At 38.1% G+C, this 24,276-nt stretch overlaps 2 protein-coding genes across 7 annotated transcripts in view; one reads left to right on the forward strand and one right to left on the reverse strand.

Moving 5' to 3' along the window:
* Tmem87a (transmembrane protein 87A) overlaps positions 1-14,691 on the reverse strand; it is a 50,643-nt gene extending 35,952 nt beyond the window's left edge. For 3 of the 5 annotated variants that reach the window (XR_004118808.1, XR_004118809.1, XM_031371613.1), the window contains exons 1-6: positions 14,428-14,617; positions 13,204-13,264; positions 5,224-5,309; positions 2,331-2,444; positions 313-366; positions 181-225 (exon numbers count right to left, since the gene is read on the reverse strand). Coding sequence is in view for 3 of the 5 variants with exons in the window: in XM_031371613.1 (XP_031227473.1) it covers positions 181-225; positions 313-366; positions 2,331-2,444; positions 5,224-5,309; positions 13,204-13,264; positions 14,428-14,583 (516 nt within the window). In the remaining 2 variants the exon portion in view is untranslated. Of the gene's footprint in view, positions 1-180; positions 226-312; positions 367-2,330; positions 2,445-5,223; positions 5,310-13,203; positions 13,265-14,427 lie in introns of all 5 variants that reach the window. The other 2 variants (XM_031371611.1, XM_031371612.1) reach the window with 2 other exon arrangements.
* Positions 14,423-24,276, forward strand: part of Ganc (glucosidase alpha, neutral C) — a 57,599-nt gene continuing 47,745 nt past the window's right edge. The window contains exons 1-3 of one of the 2 annotated variants that reach the window (XM_031371595.1): positions 14,423-15,555; positions 16,935-16,997; positions 21,032-21,140. In XM_031371595.1, coding sequence (XP_031227455.1) covers positions 15,527-15,555; positions 16,935-16,997; positions 21,032-21,140 — 201 coding nt within the window. In that variant the 5' untranslated portion in view covers positions 14,423-15,526. The remainder of the gene's footprint in view (positions 15,556-16,934; positions 16,998-21,031; positions 21,141-24,276) is intronic. The other variant, XR_004118807.1, reaches the window with a different exon arrangement.

Below are 24,276 nucleotides of genomic sequence, written 5' to 3' on the forward strand. Positions count from 1 at the left end.
AAAAAAAAAAAAAAAAAAAGAAAAGAAAAAACCACTTGGAGTGTCACCTATAAACAGCCATTACCACTATTTTGGTATCCAGTTTCTAGTCTCAATTTCCTTCTTAAATGTTATAAGAATGAAAGAAAACTATTCAAATATGAAACATATCTGCTACTGCTCCAATGCCCAAATACTTACAATTTTGTCTCCAGTAAAGGTAACATTTGTTGCATTCTCCTTAGCCTTTAAACATTAAAACAGAAAAGAAAATTAAGAAAAAATTCCCAGTTTTTACATTGCTCTCAGAAATATGTAAGGAAAAACAATTACCTCCTGTTTTTCTCCTAAAAGAGGAAGTCGGTGCGTAAGATCCCCAGAAAAGCTCTATAAAAAATTTAAATTGAAGATGTATAAATAACAAATGTATAGCTCAAAATATGTAGAAATGGTTAAAGCAAAACATATCCCACTGCAGTAAAAACAACAGCACCAGCAGACACAAAAACTTCCAACGAACCAGAAACAAGTGGAGAAAACCTGCTGAGCATTACGGCCCACAGAACATAAGTGCCTCTGAGTCTTTCCATGAGTGGGCAACTGTGGATGTCAAACCATTAGACAGTCATGTGTCAGGTGGTGGGGAGGTAGGCAGAATGAGGAACAAGCCTTAAGGACTAGCTGAGGTACTTTACTTCCTCAGCAGCTGGATTGTACAATTCAATGCTTACAATAGACTAGAAGGCAGGAACCCTAACCAACAGAAGTGTATCTATCCTATGACTCTAAAAAGACTACAGCAGCCCTGTTACAGAGTAACAGGATGCAGCAAGCCACTTTCTATAATCAAACCCAACCAACCCCTCTAGCTGAAGAAATGAATTTAAAGAACTAACGCAAGAGAATTACTCGATGTTACAGTTTCTTCTGTTTGCTATCAATTTGATACCATTTAAAAAGTTCTCTACTTCCCATAAGGTCTAAGCTATGACAAGACCTTCAAAATTAATTATCAATTACTTCATTCGTCAATTATTAAATTATAATCTTCAATCCATTACTTCTAATTGAGTAGATAACCTACCTTCTAGTGTACTGTATACTACTTTGAAGCATTTGCTAAATGTATCCAAGCAAATGAAACAAAGACAAAGTGAAGCTGCTGTTAACAATAATTCTTTTCAATACTCAAACTTTCCTACATTCTAAAATTTTTCCATCCAAAATTTGGTGTTATCTCCCATTTCTAAAAGAAAAGAAAAAAATTTGAATTTCAGGTCTGGGCAATGGATGGCTCAGAGAAAAAAAATGCTTGATGCTCAAGCATGAGGACCCCAGCTTGGAACCCCAGCAACCACATACAAAGCCAAGCACAGTGGTATGAATATGTAACCCCAGGATAAGAGAAGCAGAGACAAGTAGATCCCATCCCAGGAGTTTACTTGCCACGCCATCTACCTAAAGCAGCAAGTGCTAGGTACCATGAGTAACACTGTCTCAAAAGATAAACTAAAATACAATGAAATAAGGTAGAAGTGAATGAGGAAGAAAGTCTATGTCAAACTCTGGCCTCCACTTAGACAAGAGCACCAGCATATACACTAGAGGCTTGTGTACACACACACCTCACAAACTTTAAAAAACTAGAATTTCAAATAAAAAATAGCATTTGTGATTATATTTATATAAGCATTATAAATGTATAGTCATCTATATTATTCACCTCTCTCTATATATGTCACTCTCCCCTTTACACAAAGTATAGAACTCAAACCTTTTGATTTCAGATGTATAATAATAAAACTTAAAACCTAATTATCTGAAGATATATCAACTAAAAAATTTCTTTGTTAAATAACTATCAACAGATGAACAGATAAATAAAATGTGTTATATAAAATAATAGAATTCAGCCCTAAAAGGGGATCAAATTTGGGCACATGCTGCAACACTGGTAGGTGATCCTAGAAAACAGAGAAAACTCAAATTCCTCTATGACATCCAGAATTGTCAAATACATAGGGGCAAAAAAATAGCCTAGAGGGGAGCATGGTGATGGTACAGACTCCACTCAGTTCAGCAGGATAAAGTCTGCAATGGACAATGGTGATGGCTGGCAACGTGAATGAACTCAGAGCCACCCAATCTAGTCTTCAGACATGGTTAAGGTGGCAATGTAACCTTTGTAAGAATCTGCTGATAACAAAGAGGAAAGTGCAGCTTTCCTTCATAGTATTGAGATCTCTTCTAGAAGACAGAACTAGCAGATAAACAATGGACACAAGAGAGATTCAGACATTACTTTTTTTCTTCACCATCTCTCTTTCCTTCTAACCACTGTCGGAGTTTACCTGTGCTTTATACAGTTCACTACAGTTCTGAAATAATTTTGATGATGTCTGATATCTTCCAGACAAGCCTTTTTTTTCCTTGAGATTTTCCAAGTATGTCTCTACTTCATCTGCCTAGAAAAACAGAAAAAATACAAAGTTTTAGTTCACCTGTTGCAAATCAAGAATTTGGAGGACAAAGAGTCAACCTGTAGTACAAATATAACTGCCATTTTTAAAACCAACAGGAGAAGCCTGGGGACATTGGTTGCTCAAGTGTTTGCTGTAAAAGTACAAACATTTGAGATTGGGCCTCAAAACCTATGTAAAACAATCTGGGTGTGGAGGGGAGTCCTTGCAATCCTCCTGCATAACAGGTGGAAACAGGCTGGGCCTGGGACTCACTGGCTGGCCAGCCAGCATAGCCTGCTTGATGAGAGCTGGCCAATGAGAAACCTTGTCTTGAAAACATGATGGCATCTGAACACCACCCGAGGCTGTCTTCTGGCCTACACACCTGGATAAGAACACACACACAGAAACACACACACCTTTAAAATAACTATAGAATTATCATCTTTGGCTCACAAAAAAAGGGTACTTCTCAAAGAATTCTAGAACGACTAGTAAATTTTCAGATACAAAGAGTTTTTATCACATGAAAATACATTTAAGTTACTTGACCAAGTCAACAAAATCTACATTTATGTTCATAAGCTTGGGATGTAAAATTGTTGCCAATCATAGCCCATTTCTGATAGTTACAAAAGAAAATATCATTTATCAGTTGTGATTTTTCTCCCATACCCAGGCCACATTCATATCATATCTCCAACCATTATCCCCATACTTATAAACAAGTATGTGTCCATATGTGTAAATTTATGTGATTATGCCAGAAGCCTCAGATCCCCTGAATCAGTCACAAGCAGGTTGGCTATAAGCAGGCTGGGTACTGGATACTGAACTCAAGTCATCTGTAAGAGCAGTACACACCAACCACCGAGCCATCTCTCCAGTCCCATCTCCATACTTATTTTTATCTTGCAGCAACCGGAAAATAACTATTTGCATATCTTATGTAAATAGAACCTAAATTCTTGACTAGGTTACACGAAATTTCAAATGTAAAAACTTTCTAGAATTAGTTTAATTTGTGATTAAGAGAAAAAGGTCAATATTTTAAACCAAATTCTAGAACCATCATTTCTCTAAATTCTTCAGTATTTTCATTCCTTCCTATGATATTATTCCAAACATACATAGGTATTATAACACACAAACACAGACATATGTAAATTTGTAATCCTGTGTAAAACAGGGAGTACCCATGGAAGCTACAGGATTTTAGCTGGAGTTACAGGAAGTTTTGAGCTGTTTAATTGGGTGCTCAAAACAAAACTCACGTCCTCTGCTCTTAACACTGAAATCATTCCAACATTATATAATGAAAGTGAAAGCAATTGCCAACACTCCTGTAACACTTCACTACAGAAGCTGGGGATGTAGCCTTGTTTGCCTAGCATGAATGAGCCCTGTTTTACACTCCCACTGCATAAAATCAGGCTCAGCTCAGCACTTAAGAGCACTGGCTGCTTTTCTGGGGGACCTGCATTCAATTCCCGATACCCACGTGCAAGGTCACAGCTTTTCTGTAACTCCATTTCCAGAGATTCTGACACTCTCCTCTGGCCTTCAAGAGTACTATACACATGTGGTACACAGACACATAAAATATAGAAACATAAAATAAAAACAAAGCTTTAATAAAAGCTTTAAAAGTACAATAAACACCTGGGAATATTATATTATAATTGTATATTGGCTTATCCATTAATTTTTTAAAAATTTATATTCATTAAAAATGTTACTTATACCAGGTGGTGATAGCACATGCCTTTAATACCAGCACTTGGAAGGCAAAGGAAGGTGGATCTGTGAATTCGAGGTCAACCTGGTCTATAGATAGCAATACAGAGAAACCCCATCTTAGAAAAAAAAATGTTACTTAAATGAATATATAATGAGCTTATTATTGCTACTTTAAAACAATGAATATCTCAATATTTTGTTTAAATTTCTATTTAAAAATTATTGCCAGGCGGTGGTGGCGCACGCCTTTAAGCCCAGCACTTGGAAGGCAGAGGCAGGCGGATTTCTGAGTTCGAGGCCAGCCTGGTCTACAGAGTGAGTTCCAGGACAGCCAGGGCAGGGCCACACAGAGAAACCCTGCCTCAAAAAACCAAAAAAAAAAAAAAAAAAAAAATATTTTATTATATTATATGTATGAGTGTTTTTGCTATGTGTACATCTGTGCACTAAATATATGTCTGGTGCCTGCAAAGACCAGAAAAGGGAGTCAGATCTCCTGGAGCTGAAGTTATGGAAAGTTGTGAGCTAGCATGTGAGTCCTGAGAACTGAACTCAGGTCCTATGGAAGGGCAGCCAGTGCTCTTAACCACTGACCCATCTCTTTAGCCCTTGTTTTAATTTCTAAAAGAGAAAACCAACCAAACAAAAGCCTTGTAGAGGACCCAGAAAGATTGCTCAGCAAGTAAAGGAACCTGCTGCCAAGTCTGGTGGCCTGAGTTCAGTCCCTAGAACTTACACAAGTTGTCTTCTGATATGCATACTCATGTCATGGCTTATGTTTGTACCAACACCAAAATAAACTCAAATGTTTAAAAAACAATTCCTAAGAAAGGCTTTTTAAGCCCGCAATTTTTTAAAGGTTATGAATTCTGAGACTGAAAGTCTGAGAACTGCTGACACAGGTCTGCAGACTGAGACTCGTGGCTATGGTTTCAGCTTGGATGGACCACAACTACACACTAATCTTTCTCTGTAAAGTTAGGAGGCTGGGACCAGATTACCATGAAGTCACAGGAAATGCCTATAATTTCATGTTCTTTACCTTGAAATTGTAGATTTCATTGTAGCAATCAGCACTTTTCAGAAACCAGGTTATATTCAAAGGCTGGTCACAAGGCTCTCCATCAACTATGAAAGAAGAAATCATTGTAAACACGAGAGGATTACAAATGCAGCATTCTTTCAGCATCTCTCTTCTATCTGATATTCTTTCTATTTTCCACCCTAGCTTAGATACTCAATATTCTTTAAACGTAAGGAACCTGGGTCACACAAAGAACTGTTTGTCACATAAGAATTGTTTGTTCTTTTTTCATTTCTTTTTTTTTTTTAAGTTTTACTGCATTATGATGAGAAAAGTTACATGATTTCAATTTATCTGAATTTGTTAACATTTAAAAAATATTTTAAGTAAATAGAATTAAATCACATTCCTGTTTCCCTTTTGTACCAGAGAACCCCCTTCAATACCTGCAATATCCTTTTTTGTCATATTCTTTAAAATTTATAAAATATTCTAACAATAAAAATGAGTATTATAAAAGTTGTTTGATATAAAACAACAATCAATTTAACAGTCTTATATAGATGCTTGTCTATAGCAATACTGAAAATATATATTTTTCAATGTAAATTTTAAATAACTCTAAACATATTAACTGTATATTTCAAATTAATACATCACTACTAGTATTTTCTTAAATGAACATAAATACATAAAGTCTTTTTGTTTGTTTGTTTTGAATTTAGTAGAGCTTAAAATCTTGGCTCTTACTGTGGTATAAGCCCAAAATAAGAATAATTTTTAGACATTGGATTTCATTGTAATAAGGCTGTACTTCAATGACCCTCATATCACCAAAGGATTTTACCTCCATCATAGCTAAGCTGAGAGTTGACAGTTCTGCTGCACCAAGGAATGAATTGTAGGCATGATTTTTGGGTACAGACTTCCTGCTATGCTCAAAGCTATTTGACTTGAGTGAGTGACTTTATTCTTAGTCCACAGAGAACAGGTTACATTCATTTAAGAAATGTTGTGTGTATTAAGATGGTGTATCCATAAAGTCATTCACCAACTGTTTCAATGAACAGTGGTTCTGCTTGGAGGGGAGCACAGACATTAGGTGAGGGTAAAAATCTGGTTCATTGGCTGTGATAATTTGGAAAAGCATTCATCTCAGAGGAAGAGTAACTTATAAAGTCCTCTTCTTCAAACTTGATACACGAGTTACAAACGTCAAGCAAAGCATTCAGTCTCACTCTTTGTTGTTCTCTTACAAGCCCCCTCCCAATTTAATTGTCTACATTTCTTTTGGGTATACAAATACTTCTGAAATATGTAAGCTGTTCTGAAAACTATAGTATACTGTAAAAACATGAAATAAACAATACTATTAATAGAGGCTGAGATAGGAGAAGCAAGATTTCAAGACCCTTATGTTGTACACAGCAAGACACTGTCGTGAATAAACAAGCTGAAAGTTTATATGGATTGTACAATATTGGACCTATTTCTCCAGTTACCAAATTAGAGAGACCATTGGATGACAATCAACAAATTTCTAATTCCTCATATTTTTGGATTTCAATCGATTAGGATATGTTGGTAATATTAATTTTCATATTAAGATATTAAGAAAAAGTAATTGTCACTTCCTGTTGTTTTGTTGTAAGAGGTGGAATTAGGTTTGTGTGGATTTGTTGAAAGATTACTTTCTTGGTTCTTCCACGGTGTAGTTTTGCTCCTCATGTGTATGTTTTCCATCTATTATCCTTTGTAGGGCTGGATTTGTGGAAAGATATTGTATAAATTTTGTTTTGTCATATTTTGTTTTGAATACCTTGTTTTCTCCATCTATGGTAATTGAGAGTTTTGCTGGGTATAGTAGCTTGGGCTGGCATTTGTGTTCTTGTAGGATCTGTATGACATCTGCCCAGGATCTTCTAGCTTTCATAGTCTCTGGTGAAAAGTCTGGTATAATTCTGATAGGCCTGCCTTTATATGTTACTTGACCTTTTTCCCTTACCGCTTTTAAAATTCTTTCTATATTTAGTACATTTGGTGTTTTTATTATTATGTGACGGAAGGAATTTCTTTTCTGGTCCAGTATATTTGGAGTTCTGTAGGCTTCTTGTATGTTCATGGGTATCCCTTCTTTAGGTTAGGGATGTTTTCTTCTATAACTTTATTGAAGATATTTACTGGCCCATTACCTTGGGAGTCTTCATTCTCTTCTATGTCTATTATCCTTAGGTTTGATCTTCTCATTGCATCCTGGATTTCCTGGATGTTCTGGGTTAGAAGTATTTTGCTTTTTGCATTTTCTTTGACTGTTGTGTCAATGTTTTCTATGGTGTCTTTTGCCCCTGAGATTCTCTCTTCTATCTCTTGTATTCTGTTGGTGATGCTTGCATCTACAACTCCTGATTTCCTTCCTAGGTTTTCTATCTCCAGGGTTGTCTCTCTGATTTCTTTATTGTTTCTATTTCCATTTTTTGATTCTGGATGGTTTTGCTCCTTTCTTTCACCTGTTTGATTGTGTTTTCATGTAGTTCTTTAAGGGATTTTTGTGTTTCCTCTTGAAGGGCTTCAAGCTGTTTACCTGTGTTCTCCTATATTTCTTTGAGGGTGCTATTTATGTCTTTCTTAAAGGCCTGTATCATCATCATGAGGAGTGATTTTATATCTGAATCTTGCTTTTCCGGTGTGATGGTGTGTCCAGGATGGTGGGAGTATTAGGTTCTGATGATGCCAAGGAACCTTGGTTTGTGTTGCTTATATTCTTATGATTGTCCTGCATCATCTGGTTATCTCTAGTTCTACCTGCCCTTGCTAAATCTGACTGGAGCCTGTCCTTCCTGTGATCCTGATTGTATCACAACTCCTCAGAGTCAGGCTGTCTCTGTGATCCTGTGATTCTGGGATCCTGTGTCCCTGGGCTTGTTAGAGTGCCTAGGAGTGGAGCTTCCTCTGGGTGTTTTGGGACTGGCTAAAGAGTTTGCGCCCAAGGTCTGCTCAAGGCACCAGCAGGCCCAGACAGACCGGAAGCAACCCGAGCCACTGGGCTGGTGGAGTTCCTGTGTGCCTGGGTCCCACTGGTCCCAGTTACTCCTGGTGTTGGGCAGATGCTGTGTCCTCCTCACCTCTGATCCTGGGCGTGTTAGATTGCCTGGAGTGGAGCTTCCTCTGGGTGTTGTGGGACTGGCTTCAGAGCTTGCGCCCAAGGTCTTCTCAGGGCACCAGCCCAGACCGGAAGGAACCTGAGCCACTGGGCTGGCGGAGTTCCTCTTGTTCTTTTTTCTTTTCTTTTCTTTTTTTTAAGATTTATTTATTCTTTCTCTTTCCCTCTTTTCTTTCTACATATACTATAAGTACACTGTAGCTGTCTTCAGACCAACAGAAGAAGGTGTCAGATCTCATTATGGGTGGTTGTGAGCCACCATGTGGTTCCTGGGATTTGAACTCATGACCTTTGGAAGAGCAGTCGGTGCCCTTTCCCGCTGAGCCATCTCACCAGCCCCCTTGTTCTTTTTTCTTATGTTTGTTTTTAGGCAGGATTTAAGGTCAGGCTGGCCTCAAATTCATGGCCATCCCTCCGTTGCAGCCTCCCAAATATTGAGACTACAGGAGTGAGCTACATACCCAGATTCCTAAGTAGCCTTTAGATAACATCACTGCTGCCTCAGAAATAGTAGCTAAGCAGGTTTTCTTTCTTTAACCTCTTTGGACTGTAGGCCTATTTCTTTGTCCCAGAACCTCAAATGTCTAGACTTCTGTACTATTCAAGTATTTACCAGGCAGAACACATACATACAAAGGTTCAATATTTGAGTGTTAGATTAAGAGGAGAATGGAGAAGAACAAATGATCAAAGATCTTTTAAAAGTTCACAATTTTACTGGAGAAATAAAGAAAAACAGTATAAAGGATAGTGTAATATTCATGATTGTTAAATGGTTTTCAAACAGACCTCATGAGAGGAAAATTCATGCATAGCTTGGACTTTGAAAATTGGCAAGAATGCACAAAGAAATGGCTCAGCAGTAAGGAGCACTGGCTGTTCTTCCAGAAGACCAAGGTTGAGTTTCTAGTACCCACGTAGTTGTTCATGGCTGTCTGTTACTCTAGTTCCTGAGCATCTGAACTGATACCCCCTGTCTACCCTTATTGATACCACCAACTTAGCTCCAGGTTCAGTGAGAGACCCTGTTTCAAGGGAATAAAGTGGAGACAGATATACACTTGACATCCTTCCCTGACCTGCACAGGCTCACACATACAAACACCTGAACATGCATATACACACATACATATATACACACACACATACACACACCATATTACACACACACACAAAACCACACACAGTTTGGAACTTGGAACTTGATATTGTAAAGAACCAAAGCACCACTCTGCGGATGTGAGAAGGTAAATCCAACTGTCCTGAGAGAGGCAGGGCAAGATACCAGAGACTTCTCTGTGTAAACATGCCAAAAATAAACATGATGGCAGGACGGGGTATTGCTTGCCTGTAATTCTAGTACTTAAAAGGTAGAAACAGGAGAATCAGGAGTTCAGGGCTAACTTCAGCTACCTGAGGCTCTGTCTCCAAAAACAAAACAAAAAAAAAAAACAAAAAATGCATGACTGCATTTATAATTTAACTTCTGGATCACAACAAAACAAACAGCTAGTCAAAACTTCCTTTTTGATTCCAGCTTTGGATGAAACAAAATACTAAAGATTCCTTAATTTTTGCAAGTGTAACAAAAAAATCAGTATGACTACATTTAGGAATCTTCTTTTTTATTGATTTATTTACTTTATGTGTATTTTACTCACATGTATGTCTGTATCATATGTATCCTGGAATTAGAGTTATGAACAGTTGTGAATCATCATTTGGGGTACTGAGAATTAAACTTGGGTCTTCTGCAAGCACAAGTGGTCTTAACCACCAATCCATCTTTCCAGCCCCAGGAATCTACTTTAATTCATAACAAAAGATGCAACCAGGAGGCTATAACCCACACCTTGAATCCTAGCACTTGGGAGACAGAGGCAAGCAGATCTCTGTGTGTTCCAGGCCTGCCTGGTCTACATAGTAAGTTCTAGGATAACCAGGACTACATAGAAAGACTCTCAAAAACCAAAAACTAATTAATTAAAATGTTAAGACAATAAAAATAAGCAAATAAATGAAAAGGTTTCTAGCTTTGTTTTAAATGGTTTTTTTCAAATAACCTTTTAAAGAGTTTGTTAAATTATTATTATTTTTTAAAGATTTATTTATTATTATAAATAAGTACACTGTAGCTGTCTTCAGACACACCAGAAGAGGATGTCAGATCTCATTACGGGTGGTTGTGAGCCACTATGTGGTTGCTGGAATTTGAACTCAGGACCTTTGGAAAAGCAGTCGGTGCTCTTAACCGCTGAGCCATCTCACCAGCCCTACAATGCCCTCATTCACAAGGATACAGAAAATAAGGGGATAGATTAGATAGATAGATAGATGAATTTTTTTAGGTCTTAAAAAAAGATATGCTGGGAATTTTGTAACAAACATAAAAGTTAAGTATTAAAGGACAGGTAAGACAATGTTTAGAACTTTGAACTATAAGCCTTGAGAGACAAAGAACATGGTCCTACCTAATCTATGGAAGACATACACCATAATTGTAAAGTATAAAATCAAAGACGGTAGACAAATATAATAAAATACAGAGATAACAAAGAAAACACTAAAAACAAGATTTAAAGAACCTTGGATCTTTCAAAAAAACAACAAAATGTTGACATTTTTAAATATACAGATTGGTGAAATACCATGAGGTCAAAAACAAACTAGAAAAAGAGTACATAGAGGGGTACAACACAAACCATCAAGCTGTGCTAAACAACTGCATCCTTCTACTCCTCACAGCTATGAGTAAATAGTCAGTGAACCAACCTCACAAGACAAGAGTAAACTGGGTGAAATCAAGTTTAAGTCATTAGAAGACATTTTCACAGATGTAGTATTGTCCAAGTGTTTTTCTGTGGCTGGATAAAACATCCCGACAAAAAATAACTTGGGGAAGAAAGGGTTTATTTTAGCATAAAATCCCAAGTTCACTCCATCATCAGAGTGACGTCAAGGCAGCTAATCACATCACATCCACACCCAAAACAAGGAGGGAGAATTAATGCATGCCCTCATGCTGCTCAATTCAGATTTCTCCTACCCGTTTCAGGACCCAAGCCCAGGGAATGGGCCTGCCTACATTTTGGTTGAACTTCCCACAATGATTAACACAATCAGAACAACCCCCCCCACACACACACACTGACCAACCTAATCTAGACAACCCCTCATTGAGATTCTTTTCCCAAGTTATTCTAAGTTGTGCTGTTGACAATTAAAACTAACGATCACGAGTATATTCTTCACAGGAATTTTACCTGCTCCTTTCACTCCCACTAGAGTGTAAGCTCAGTGAGAGAAGAGAGGTTTTCTACCACTTCTCTGGTACCTAAGAGTACTCAGCACACAGAAGTTATTTTACAACCACTTATTAAACCAAAGAATAAAATCACCCAATTTAATTGCATTTTCAGGGAGAAAGGCATGCTCAAAAACAGCCACATGAATCAAGATTTGGTAATTCATATCTAATAATCCTAGCACTTGAGAAACTGAGCCTAAAGGCTGGCTTTGAGCTACATAGTAAGAACCTATTTAAAAAAAAACAGAGAAGTGGTGGTACACCACCTTTAGTCCCAGCACTTGGGGGGCAGAGATTGATGGATCTCAGTGAATTCCAGGCCAGTCTGGTCTACAGAGCAAATTCCAGGACAGCCACAAAGCTACAGAGAAAAACCCTGTCTACAAACAAACAAACAAAAAGGGTCACATGACAGTGATGATCTAGAATACTATCTCCATCTCAAAAGCAGAAATACCCAGATCATGTACTTCCAAAACCAAAAAACCAAAAACCAAAAACCAAAAAAAAAAAAAAAAAAAAAAAAAAAAAAAAAAAAAAAAAAAAAAAAAAAAAAAAAAGGAAGTTTGAGTACACACTAGACAGCTCAAGATCCTGTGTTTCTCTTACTAGAAAAACTGGTTTTCTTCTATACAATCCCTATTTCCTGGTAATATCCCTGAACTCAGTGTTCCTTGAAGAGTTAAACACTCCCTTGGTAAACATACTGAGTATCTTAGTCAATGGTCTCACAATCTTGGGCCATGTTTTCGGTAAACAGCTAACAAGCACACAAGAACAAAATCTTGCTCTGACTCAGAACAGATTTAAAAATGATGTAAGCACTCAACAAACAAAATTAAATATAATTCAGCTAAAATGTGATTAAATATATAATTTATGTACATAAATATACACATTGTATAATGTAATAGTCAATATAAATTCAATAAAGTATACATTAAGTATGTAATACAAATATATAATATAAGCTACATATAATAGTGTATCTATACAAACATAACAAACTGAAAAACAAAAGAATAAGACAATAAAAATTCATATCAAGTACTCAGAATAATACTCACAGATATGACTTTATAAACTAAATGTTTTTATCTAAACAGTGCCAAGTTATTAAAGTTCTGGACTTAAAAATACATGAAGGGGCTAGGGAGATGGCTTTGTTGGTAAAATGCTTGCTTGCTACAGCAAGTATCAGGACCTGAGTTCAGATCCCTAGTATTCATGCAAAAATCCATGCCTGTAATTCCAGTGCCAGAGAAACAGGGAGGCAGATCCCTTAGGCTCACTGGTCAGCCAGTCTAGCCAAACCTCAAGCTCCAAGTTCAGGAAGAGAATTCTTGCCTCAAAAAATAGGAGTGAAAGCAACTGAGGAAGACACAAGTAATTAACCTCTGACCTTCACACACATATGCATACATGTTCCTATATGCACACAAATGCATGAACATACAAAAGCAAACTAAGGTAGAGGATAATTTTCTAATTTTAAAAGGTCCAAATAACTTAATGAAGTTTAAAAACTCACATTTCAGTAAGATGGTAGTATTTCTGAAAAGAATCTTTCCAAAATTAAAATAACTTTTCCCCTGAAAAGATAAAGGGAAGATAATTAACATCAGGGCATTTCCATTTTCAAGACAGAATATTAATACCTACATTTATAAAATATTCAAAAAGACAGTAACAACATTTCTTTTAGTGAAAGTCAATCATATCCTAACTATTGGCTCTTGTCACTCCACAGGACATAAAGCAGGGACTATAAGCCGGAGCTGCTACAAATTTCAACCTAACTTAAAAGTAGCATGAGATGGACAGTTCCTTTTTATACTCACTAACCATCCCTCAGAACAACCGATCATTACTTTTGAATAACCTTTCAGCAGTTTTACTTTTAAATGTAAAAGGACTTAACTATTAATCAGTTCAGTAACAAACAGAAAACTACCCAAAAACCTTTACCAACGTGAATAAAACCTGTAATATTTGCCATATAAATGTACAATGAACGTGAATAAAACCTGTAATATTTGCCATATAAATGTACAGTGAACAGGACAAAAAAATAAATAAAACAAATAGGTCAACAAGATGGCTAATGGTATTTAAAGCAGTTCTCACCAAAATCTAGTTTTTGTGTTTCAAAGTACTATACTTAGTCAAACGAGATTCTAAAACTGGGAGGGGAACGGGTTGACCTATCAGTTAATTATCCAAACAAAAGACTACCCTTACCATACATTTTAGAATAGTTTCGTTTTGGCCATTTCCATGTTAAAATGCATTTTTTTCTAATCTCCAAGTCCCCTAATTACAAAAACCTTTCGAAGTTTAAACCAAATCAAATCACTTTATCCCTAGATCTATTTTTACAAACACACACACACACACACACAGGAGCTAAAAATAAAGTTTCTAGTCACACACCCCTTTCATCCAATCCGAGGTTCCTGGATTTTGTAACATTCTAGCTGAAAGAGAAACTACTATCTCTACCTGTGTATTAAGTTCGATGCTCAAAGTTCTGTTACTTTCCCGGTAAGAACACGCTTGGCTCTGACACTCCTCTAAGCCTACAGCAAACAGCTCAGCTCTCAGCTCTGGGCAGGTGAGAACCCGTGGGCAGCTACGCTCTGGGTATCCCACTCACTTTAGGAACCCGACTTTCCAGAAACCTTCCTGGACCCCTTGGGCCACCATAGCCTCACCTCTTACCCCCTCCAGCCTCAGTAGCGACTCCAACACTCACCGACGGCATCGGAATGTGCCACTTGGATCTATCTGCAGCAAACACGGGTGCTGGACCTGCACCAAGAAACGACAATGGGAACGGCTGCGCCCCTAAAAGAAGAAAAATAACAGGAGACACCTGAAGCCACGCAGCCACCGCCATCTTCACAGCCATGAAGCGCCTAGCCAAAGCATTGAGCCTCCTTCCGGCTAGGTAGTTCCGCCTTCTTCCGGCTCGTCCCACCCTCTTCCGGCGCTGCTTTGTGGGCGGGATTATCCGGGTCCTTGAAACTGTGGTTCTTTCCCTCCAACCCTAAGAGCGCCCCAGAAACTTTGAGCCGACTGCGCAGGCGTGCCCTGGAGTTGAACTAGTAGAGTTTTGAGACCCAGTGCCCTCTGTTCTTCCAGCCCTTAAAGGAACTCAGTGCAGCGGTCAAGTCTTTGCTTTCCCTGCTTCTTCTCGCCCCTCGTCCTTTCCAAGTCAAGGTCAGGCGCCGGTCAGACGTCTGTAGAAGCGCGCACACTGGATGCATGATTGACATCCAGCATTGAGTTCTCTGTTGTCGAGCTGTGGACACAGAACCTGGAATGTGGCAGGGCTGGAGTAGAAACGATTCCTGAGCTCCAAAGTCCCTTTTGACCCTGAAAGACAGTGGGTCAGCTGCAGCACAGTTTGACAGGCGACATCGGCGTCCAGCAGTGATCCAGACTGCACTCCCCACTCAAAACTAAAAGTGAGGAGAGATCAGGTCAGCTTTCGGTATTGTAGAGTGACAGCCACTGAGACCGGCCCTTATTGGTGCTTCCTGTTTCTCACACTCTAGATTTTAACCTCTAGGGCAGCGAGCACCTCTTCTCCGCCAATAAAAGCAAGGTTCATCAGCTACTCTCAACCAAGAACTATTTACCAAGAATATTATCCCTGTAAACACGCTGGTTTACGCTTGAGAAAATATCAGGTGAAAAAAAAAATTAAGATCGGACTCTGCCCGAAGGGGACTCTTGACTGTGATGAAGTACCGGTTATAACTTAGCAAGCCTGCTTGTTACCGGTTTTTAAAGATCGCCTGAGACTGGGGCCTGAGAGTTAGGAGCCAGGCAGAGTTAACAGGGAAGCCATGGAAGCAACTGAGAAAGAGGAAATCAGGTAAAGGGCAATTGATCCCCGCAAGAACTGACTCCAAAGCAACCTTCTAGCTTTGATGGCTTCACTTACATATAAAAGCACTTCCTTGAATGCTTTCTGTTTGCTTCGTAGTTCTTTATTGGTTCTGCAGGGATTTGGGTAATGTTAATAGCTAACCCCTCTTGTAAAGTACTTTCAGGAAGATTAGATAACTTTAGCCGTGGAAAAGTTGCCTTCCAAGCTCTTAAAACATGGATTTTAAGCGGGCTGCCCCTCCCCCTATCGAGGTGGTTTCATCTCTGCCTGTGCTGTTCCAAGGCTCATTCTTCGAAACTGGAAACGGAAGACAGCAAGGTCTCCTCATGTTTGCACACTGGATTAAAATAAACAGTGCCAAAAAAACGAGTTTAATGAGGGTTTTTTTTTTTCACTATAAAAATTTCTGTCTCTCCAGACCTATTTTTATAAAGTTTAGCTTCTTTCAAAATCATGATCATGCTAACTGCAGGTGCAGAAAGCTACACCTCTTCATCAAAGCGCTTCCCACCCCCCTTATAGCTTATAGTTGGTTTTGTTTGTTTGTTTGAGACAGGATTTCTCTGTGTAGTCCTGGCTGTCCTGGAACTCACTCTGTAGTCCAGGCTGGCCTAGAACTCAGAAATCCGCCTGCCTCTGCCTCCCAGGTGCTGGGATTAAAGGCGTGCGCCACCACTGCCCAGCCTAGCTTATAGTTGTTTTAACTAGAGAAAGGCTAATTGAAATACATATAAATAGTAGTAATGTATATCTTCTTATATTTTATTCCAGATACAGTTCTGGAAACTGTCAAGGAATATTAACCTCTAGATTGTTGAAATCCTCTTAGCAGTTTTTCCTTCTGTATTTGTTCCGATTCTGACTCTAGCACCTGCACATATCTTTTTTTTTTTTTTGAGGATTTGGAGCCTTATCTTGTGGTTGTATGTTAGACTTTAACAGAACATTTAGGTACACCATGTCTTCAGGTCTAAACTCTCAGGAAGTATATGTTCTGAAAATATTCTGCCCTTTAAATAGGTGAGTAGGTCGCTTGTTTGGCTTGGTTCAGATTTCAGGTTTTGGTGTTGTGGCTATTATCTTTCTTCCTCGTACTTGACAATGCTCCTTTTCTGTGGCTTTCAGACCAAGCCTATGAAAACATTTTGTTGTTCATTTTGGTGGTTTCTCAAAAGGATATTGTTCTGCAGCTCACATTCTGTCCCCCCATGAAGTCTTATGTTACAGCAGTGACACAGTTTTGCTGTAAGGAATAAATTCCAAAAGTTCATTTTGCACATTTATACTGTCATTAGGGAAGGTATAAAAATTGAGCTCACAGTTCTTATGTAAAATATATTTCTTAAAAATGTCTTCTTATTTAGTGTTGAAGATGAAGCAGTGGATAAGACTATTTTCAAAGACTGTAGCAAGATTGCTTTCTACAGGTAAGTAAATATTTCACCCAGAAAAAAATTCTCGATGGAATTCCCAAATTATTTCCACTAGGCTTTTGAGAACTGAGGGGCTAAGAACATACTCTTTAGGAAATCTAGTATTTACTATTAAATTATTTAAATTGTTTTATTTTAAAAGCCAAAATACTTTTAAATAATTTTCAAATGTGTGTTCTCTCAAAGATAATTGACTTACCTGGTTTGGAACTCACATAGAAAGAAATAGATTAAAATATTACCCCCACCTCTACTTTTCCATCCCAGTTCTCCCTTCAAGTAAGCATATTTATTAATTTCTTATGTATTCTTCTAGTGTTTTTTTTTGTTAACTACATATATTCTTATATCACCTCTTTTCTTATACCTACAAATAAGTTCATATATGCATTATTCTGTGCCCACTCTCTGTCCACTTTGCATTTTAGTCTGGAAAGCTTCCTCTTCAGGACTTGGAGATTTCCCTCTATGCTCACAGTATCCCACTGGGTAGATGCACTATAATTTATTGGGTTCCAGCTCCACTTGCTAGAGCCTTGGGCTATTGTTTCTTCTTAATCTTTTGCTATGAGAGTACCACCATATGGAGAGTTGTGCATGCCATTTCCTATACACACAAGTGATTTGTAAGATGGTTTTCTAGGAGTGGAGCTGGAGATGTTGTTCAGCCATAGAGCACTTCGGGGAGATGGCCATTTTTACTATATTAATCCTGCCAGTCCATAAAACCTACTTGATCATGGTGAATGATCGTTTTGATGTGTTCTTTGATTCAGTTTGAGAAAATTTTATTGAGCATTTTTGCATTGATATTCATAAGGGAAATTGGTCTGAAGTTCTCTTTCTTTGTTGTGTCTTCGTGTGGCTTTGTTATCAGTGTAACTGTGGCTTCATGGAACGAATTGGGTAGTGTTCCTTCTGTTTCTATTTTGTGGAATAGTTTGATTAGTATTGGTATTAGGTCTTCTCTGAAGGCCTGATAGAATTCTGCACTAAAGCCCTCTGGTCCTGGGCTTTTTTTGGTTGGGAGACTTTTAATGACTGCTTCTAATTCTTTAGGGGTTATGGGACTGTTTAGATGGCTTATCTGATCCTGATTTAACTTTGTTGTTTGGTATCTGTCTAGAAAATTGTCCATTTCGTCCAGATTTTCCAGTTTTGTTGAATATAGGCTTTTGTAGTCAGATCTGATGATTTTTTGAATTTCCTCAGTTTCTGTTGTTATATCTCCCTTTTCATTTCTGATTTTGTTAATTTGGATACTGTCTCTGTGCCCTCTGGTTAGTCTGGCTAAGGGTTTATATATCTAGTAGGTTTTCTCAAAGAATCAGCTCCTGATTTTGTTGATTCTTTGTATAGCTCTTTTTGTTTCTGTTGGTTGATTTCAGCCCTGAGTTTGATTATTTCTTGCTGTTTACTCATCTTGGGTGCATTTACTTCTTTTTGTTCTAGAGCTTTCAGGTGTGCTGTCAAGCTGCTAGTGTATGCTCTCTTCAGTTTCTTTTTGGAGGCACTCAGAGCTATGAGTTTTCCTTGTAGCACTGTTTTCATTGTGTCCCATAAGTTTGAGTATGTTGTGCCTTCATTTTCAATAAATTCTAAAAATTCTTTAATTTCTTTCTTTATTTCTTCCTTAACCAAGTTATCATTGAGTAGGGTGTGGTTCAGCTTCCATGTGTATGTGGGCTTTCTGCTGTTTTTGTTGCTATTGAAGACCAGCCTTAGGCCTTGGTGATCTGATAGGATGCATGGGATTATTTCAATCATCTTGTATCTGTTGAGGCCTGTTTTATGACCAATAATATGGTCAATTTTGGAGAAGGTACCATTAAGTGCTGAGAATAAGGTATATTCTTTTGTTTTAGGATGAAATGTTCTATAGATATCTGTTAAATCCATTTGGTCCATAATTTCTGTTAGATTCAGTGTGTCTCTGTTTAGTTTGTGTTTCCAGGATCTGTCCATTGATGAAAGTGGAGTGTTGAAATCTCCCAGTATTGTTGTGTGAGGCGCAATGTGTACTTTGAGCTTTAGTAAAGTTTCTTTTATGAATGTGGGTGCCCTTTCATTTTGAAGCATAGATGTTCAGAATTGAGAGTTTAGATTTTTCCTTTGATGAGTATGAAGTATCCTTCCTTACTTTTTTTGATAACTTTTGGTTGAAAGTTGATTTTATTTGATATTAGAATGGCTTGTTTCTTGGGATCATTTGCTTGGAAAATTGTTTTCTAGCCCTTTACTCTGAGGTAGTGTCTGTCTTTGACACTGAGGTGTGTTTCCTGTATGCAGCAAAATGCTGGGTCCTGTTTACATATCCAGTCAGTTAGTCTATGTCTTTTTATTGGGGAATTGAGTCCATTGATGTTAAGAGATATTAAAGAATAGTGATTGTTGCTTCCTGATATTTTTGATGTTATTTTTATGTTTGTGTGGCTATCTTCTTTTTGGTTTGTCGAAAGAAGATTACTTTCTTGCTTTTCTAGGGTGTAGTTTCCCTCCTTGTATTGGTGTTTTCTATCTATCATCCTTGGTAGGGATGAATTTGTGGAAAGATATTGTGTAAATTTGGTTTTCTACCTGGGAGAAATCCATGGTTTATTTGGTTCAAGAGCCTGATTTATATCTACTTTGGGGTGATTCTGAAACTGAAATCATAAAAAAAAAAAATCATCAAAGTTAATTTTTTGTTTGATTGATTGATTTGAGGTTTTTGTTTTACTTTTTGTTTTGTTTGTTATTTGAGACAATGTCTTATTATGTAGGTAACAACTACCTGCCTGCTTCTACCATATGAGTGCTGGGATTAAAGGTGCTATACCACCACACCCAGCAAAAATTATTTCACATATTTTTAAGTTTCTGTTTCAGTCACTGTCTGTTATAGATAAAGAAAGGATGCCATTTTTAACTCAAAACAGTTACCTTGGGGCTACTATATAATGAATGTTTACTCACCTTGTTAAATTAATAGCCTATACCACATTTCCACTAGACTCTATTGAATTACTACTAAGGGTCCATTTCCTGCAGAGGAGGAGGAAAATTTAAGTTCATAAAAGTTATTTCTCAGATTTGGGCTGGGGAAATGGCTTAGGTGGTAAAGTGCTTGCAAGAAGGCATGAGTTTTATCCCTAGGACCTGCTGTAGAACTATTGTACCAGTCGTGGGTACTTGCCATCCCCAGCACTAGAGAGGCAAAGACATAGAGATCCCTAGGTCTAGCTGACCAGCCAGCCTAGCATACTTGGCCAGCCTTAGTCTAGTGAGAGACACTGACTTAAAAATAAAAAGATGAACAGTACTAAGGAATAATACCTGAGGCTTTTTTTTTTCTGCTCCCCCCACCAACTGTCTCTCATACACACACACACACACACACACAAAAGAAAGTTGCCCCACTTTTCTCAGTAAAGAAGACAGGATGCCATTCTTGAGCAGTATCATGTTGAAATTAGTATTATTTTAACAATAATTTTAATTAGAACTCTAGTAATATCATATTCTTGGTACTTTATAGGAGTACCAATACTGTATGTTGCCAGTCACTTACTGTGATAGTGAATTTGCTGGTATTTACATGATACAGTCCATTAGATACAGATAGTCACAAGCAGTTCTCATATATCTGTATCCTTGTCTTAGTTTGCTTTCAGTTCCTGGGATAAAGACCATGACCAAAAGCAACCTGAGGAGGGAAGGGTTTATTTTCTCTTATAAACTCCCAGTCCATCATTGAGAGCAGTCAGAGCAGGAACTCCATGCAGGAACCTAGAGGCAGGACTTGAAGCAGAGGCCCTGGAGGAGTGCTTCTTCCTGGCTTACTCAGCTACCTTTCATACACCACCTGCAGCATCACCCACTGTGGACTGGTCCGTCCCACATCAGTAAGTTAATCAAGAAGAAGCCCCCACAGACTTTCCTATGGGCCACTCTGATGAAGGCATCGTCTAAGGCTCTCTCTTTTCAAATGTCTCTACTTTGTGCCAAGTTAATAAAACTCACCAGCACAATATTCTCTCTATCTGTAGGCGGCAGAAACAGCAGCTCGCCAAGAATACCACCTACCGGGCTTTGCTAGGCTCAGTCGACACAGAACAGGACAGCACCAGGTTCCAAATCGTCAGTGAAGCAACTAAGGTGAGATGGAAGAAGAATTTGCTTTTGCGTTTAATGGGATTGAATTCTATACATTTCTATGACAGCTAATTTAAACTATGCCTCAGTAGAACTTTGCTAGAGAAGAACTATGATCTTTTTCCACATATATACTGATCCTACATCATTCATTACTTTTTGAGGCGGAGCTGCATGTGGCCGAGCTGACTTCTAACTTGATATTTAACTGAGGTTTCCCTTGACTCCTGATCTTCCTTCCTCTGCCTCCCAGGTGCTGCATTCACACGCATGTACCACGATGCTCACTTGGTCCTACTTTCACAGTGATGCAGATATCGACAGAGTTTGCCTGTGTGCCACGTGTTTTTCTAGATGTTTTACATGTGTTATTTCCTCTTAAGTTGTTTTTATAAAGCACCTAAGATATACAGTGTACAGTCCCCAATTATTAAGTAAGGAAAATGAAATCTAGAAAGACATTTGCCCAGTGTCACATAGGATTTGACAGATCCTATCAAAGATCCATTCATGCTCCAGAACTTTAATATAGAATACAGTTTCTCATGAAGCCTAAACAAGAGGCAGATTCAGCTAATATCCAAATTTAGGCTAGGAAACAGGTAAGAGTATTATGTAGTGGGAAACCTAACACATGAGTCTTCTATGTCCAAGCTATTTGACTAGTATGTCACCATGGTTACTACAAACTAAAAGAATTACTGTGGGATATCTTAAGAACTCTCGTTTACCTTTCAGTTTACCACACTACGATGTATCACAAAGATGGGTCAGTGATACAACTGTTTTGAGCTGGACCAGAAAGCTCAAGCCACCAGATGCTTCACTCTAACTCTTACTTTTAGTACTCCACCACCTTCTAAAAGCATCCTGCGCTTCCAGAACCTCTCAACCCAGTATGAATTAACTTGAGAGGAAACCTAGTTCACTAAGACTGATCTGGGTCCACTAACAGCTACAGACTGACCCCACCATCTCACCATTTCTAGTTCTCAGACATCAACTTTTAACTGAAAGTTGTGTGAAGTCTCCTTGTGACCGCTGCAGCTCCTGTCTTGTAATGATTTAATGTGGAAACTCATCAGAAAACAAAATAAAAATTATCATACAACATTGACAGAAGGTTCTATAAGACCTTAATTTAAAAACTATTAGTATTTAGCAAACTTGACTCCCAATAATTAGAGAGCCCACAAGAGGCTTTCTAGGAATCTCTGAGCTTACTAGTAGATGTCAGGAACTTTCTTGTCTTGGTGGTTGTTGTTGTTGTTGTTTTCTGATGATTTTTTCATGTTCCTTCTTCTCTTCATTGTGTCTGAAACAAATTATAGTGACATAATCTAGAAATAAAATCTTTATTCTTCCTTGGGGAGGCTTGGTGTATAGAACTTCTTGAATAATCTACTATTATAAAGACATTGCAGCAAAGAAAATGAGGCAGAATTATTTCAAATGCCAGTGATAAACCAAAATTAATTCTCAACACAGCTTGACACCAGTGCTGTGAGTGCTGGACTCCTGCTCATGTCTCCTTATGTCACAGCAGATCACTTTTTCTCTTTGGATTCTGAACATTGAGAGGCAGACATAGAATAGTATATAGGTTAATATAAGTTATGAGCTAGTCAGAGAACAGACCTGGCTTATGGCCTAGGCATTTATTCAGAAAAATAAGCCTCTGAGTCTTTAATTGGGAACAGGGACTCTAGTAAAAATCCCATGGTTACAAGAGCCCAACAGAACTGGATGTCCTCCAAAAAGAACACTTTATAGTGCAGAAGGCTCTAGAGGATGGAGTTCCAGGGAAGCAGGAAGTCCATCAAGAAAGAAAAAGTGTCTGAAATGCCAGCTACAAAGCCCCCAAGACTCAGAACTTTGTAAACACTTAAAACCTGCTCCACACTCAGGTACTTGAAAATATCAAAGTTGTGTAGGAATCTTTTTACTCTCAAGCAAATATATATTTTTAAAATTCACCTTGAAATTCTGCCTGACTCCATTTTAATGTCTAAGTGATATGCAAAGTTGAGATAAGTAATAGGGTTGCTTTAATGGACAGTGAAGATGCAGGCAGTAATCTGAGGAGTTGTCTGTACTCTATGGCCATCTCATTGCGTAGGAACAGGACCAAAGGTTATTTCTAGGCTAAGGCAAAGGTATTAAGAAGATTGCACATCAGGTACCAGTGTGGTCCGGAGATTTAAAACAAGCTGCATATGCGTTCCTAATAAGAACAATAGCCTTTTTTCCCTCTCAGGTTCAGAGAAATAGTTCAAAATCTAAGAGGATCATATTCAGCTCACAGCTGCAGTTCTCAAATTGCACTGAAGAGGCAGATTCTAACAAACCCAGAACTCCTGGTGCCTGCCTGCCCAGCTGCCTGCACCCACACTTATATAGCCTAATAATTAACTTCCGAGTTTGACTACTTGTCATGCTTGAAATACAATTCCTTTCTCCAGATCCACTCCTAATAAGCAATTAAGAAACAGTCAAACCTTACAGTCAGTATTGTTTTAGTGTACTTTGGCTACATAACCAAATACCATAGACCAAGTGACTTCAACAGCAGATCTGTCCCTTACTATCCAAGGTACTAGCCCATCCGCCATCTTCCTGGCTTACAAATGGCCACCTTGTATCTCCACATGAGTGAGAGACACAGGCAAAGCAAATTCTGGTCTTTTCTTATAAAGGAAGTAGTTCTATCTTGAGGACTCTCCTCGGGAGCTCTTAAAAGCCTAACATCACATAGAGTTAAAAAAAAATAGTATATGTCTGTAAATATACCAGTAAGTGTTCAATAAAGATACTCTTAGAAGAAAACATCTAGAAGGAAAATGTCCCCTTTTAAATACTGTTCAGGTTTAGTTTTCCCTCCTATTGTTACCATCTTCCTGCCTTGAATGAAAATGTGCTGTGTGTTGAGAAGCAGAGATCTGGTCTTTTAGCATCAACGCAGGGAAATGTATTTTGTCTTCTGTGTCTCTAACAAGGCCGGCAGGACTAACCCTTTGCCTTTAATGCACTTTATATTGCTAATTTTGGTGTTTTCTTCTGATTTGATTAAATCTTTGTGAGCATTTTTACTTTCTTTTGCAGCCTGTTAGCATAGTTTCATCAGAGAAACTTCTAGCAG

Source organism: Mastomys coucha, unplaced genomic scaffold (assembly GCF_008632895.1).
Source record: "Mastomys coucha isolate ucsf_1 unplaced genomic scaffold, UCSF_Mcou_1 pScaffold15, whole genome shotgun sequence".
NCBI lineage: Eukaryota > Metazoa > Chordata > Mammalia > Rodentia > Muridae > Mastomys > Mastomys coucha.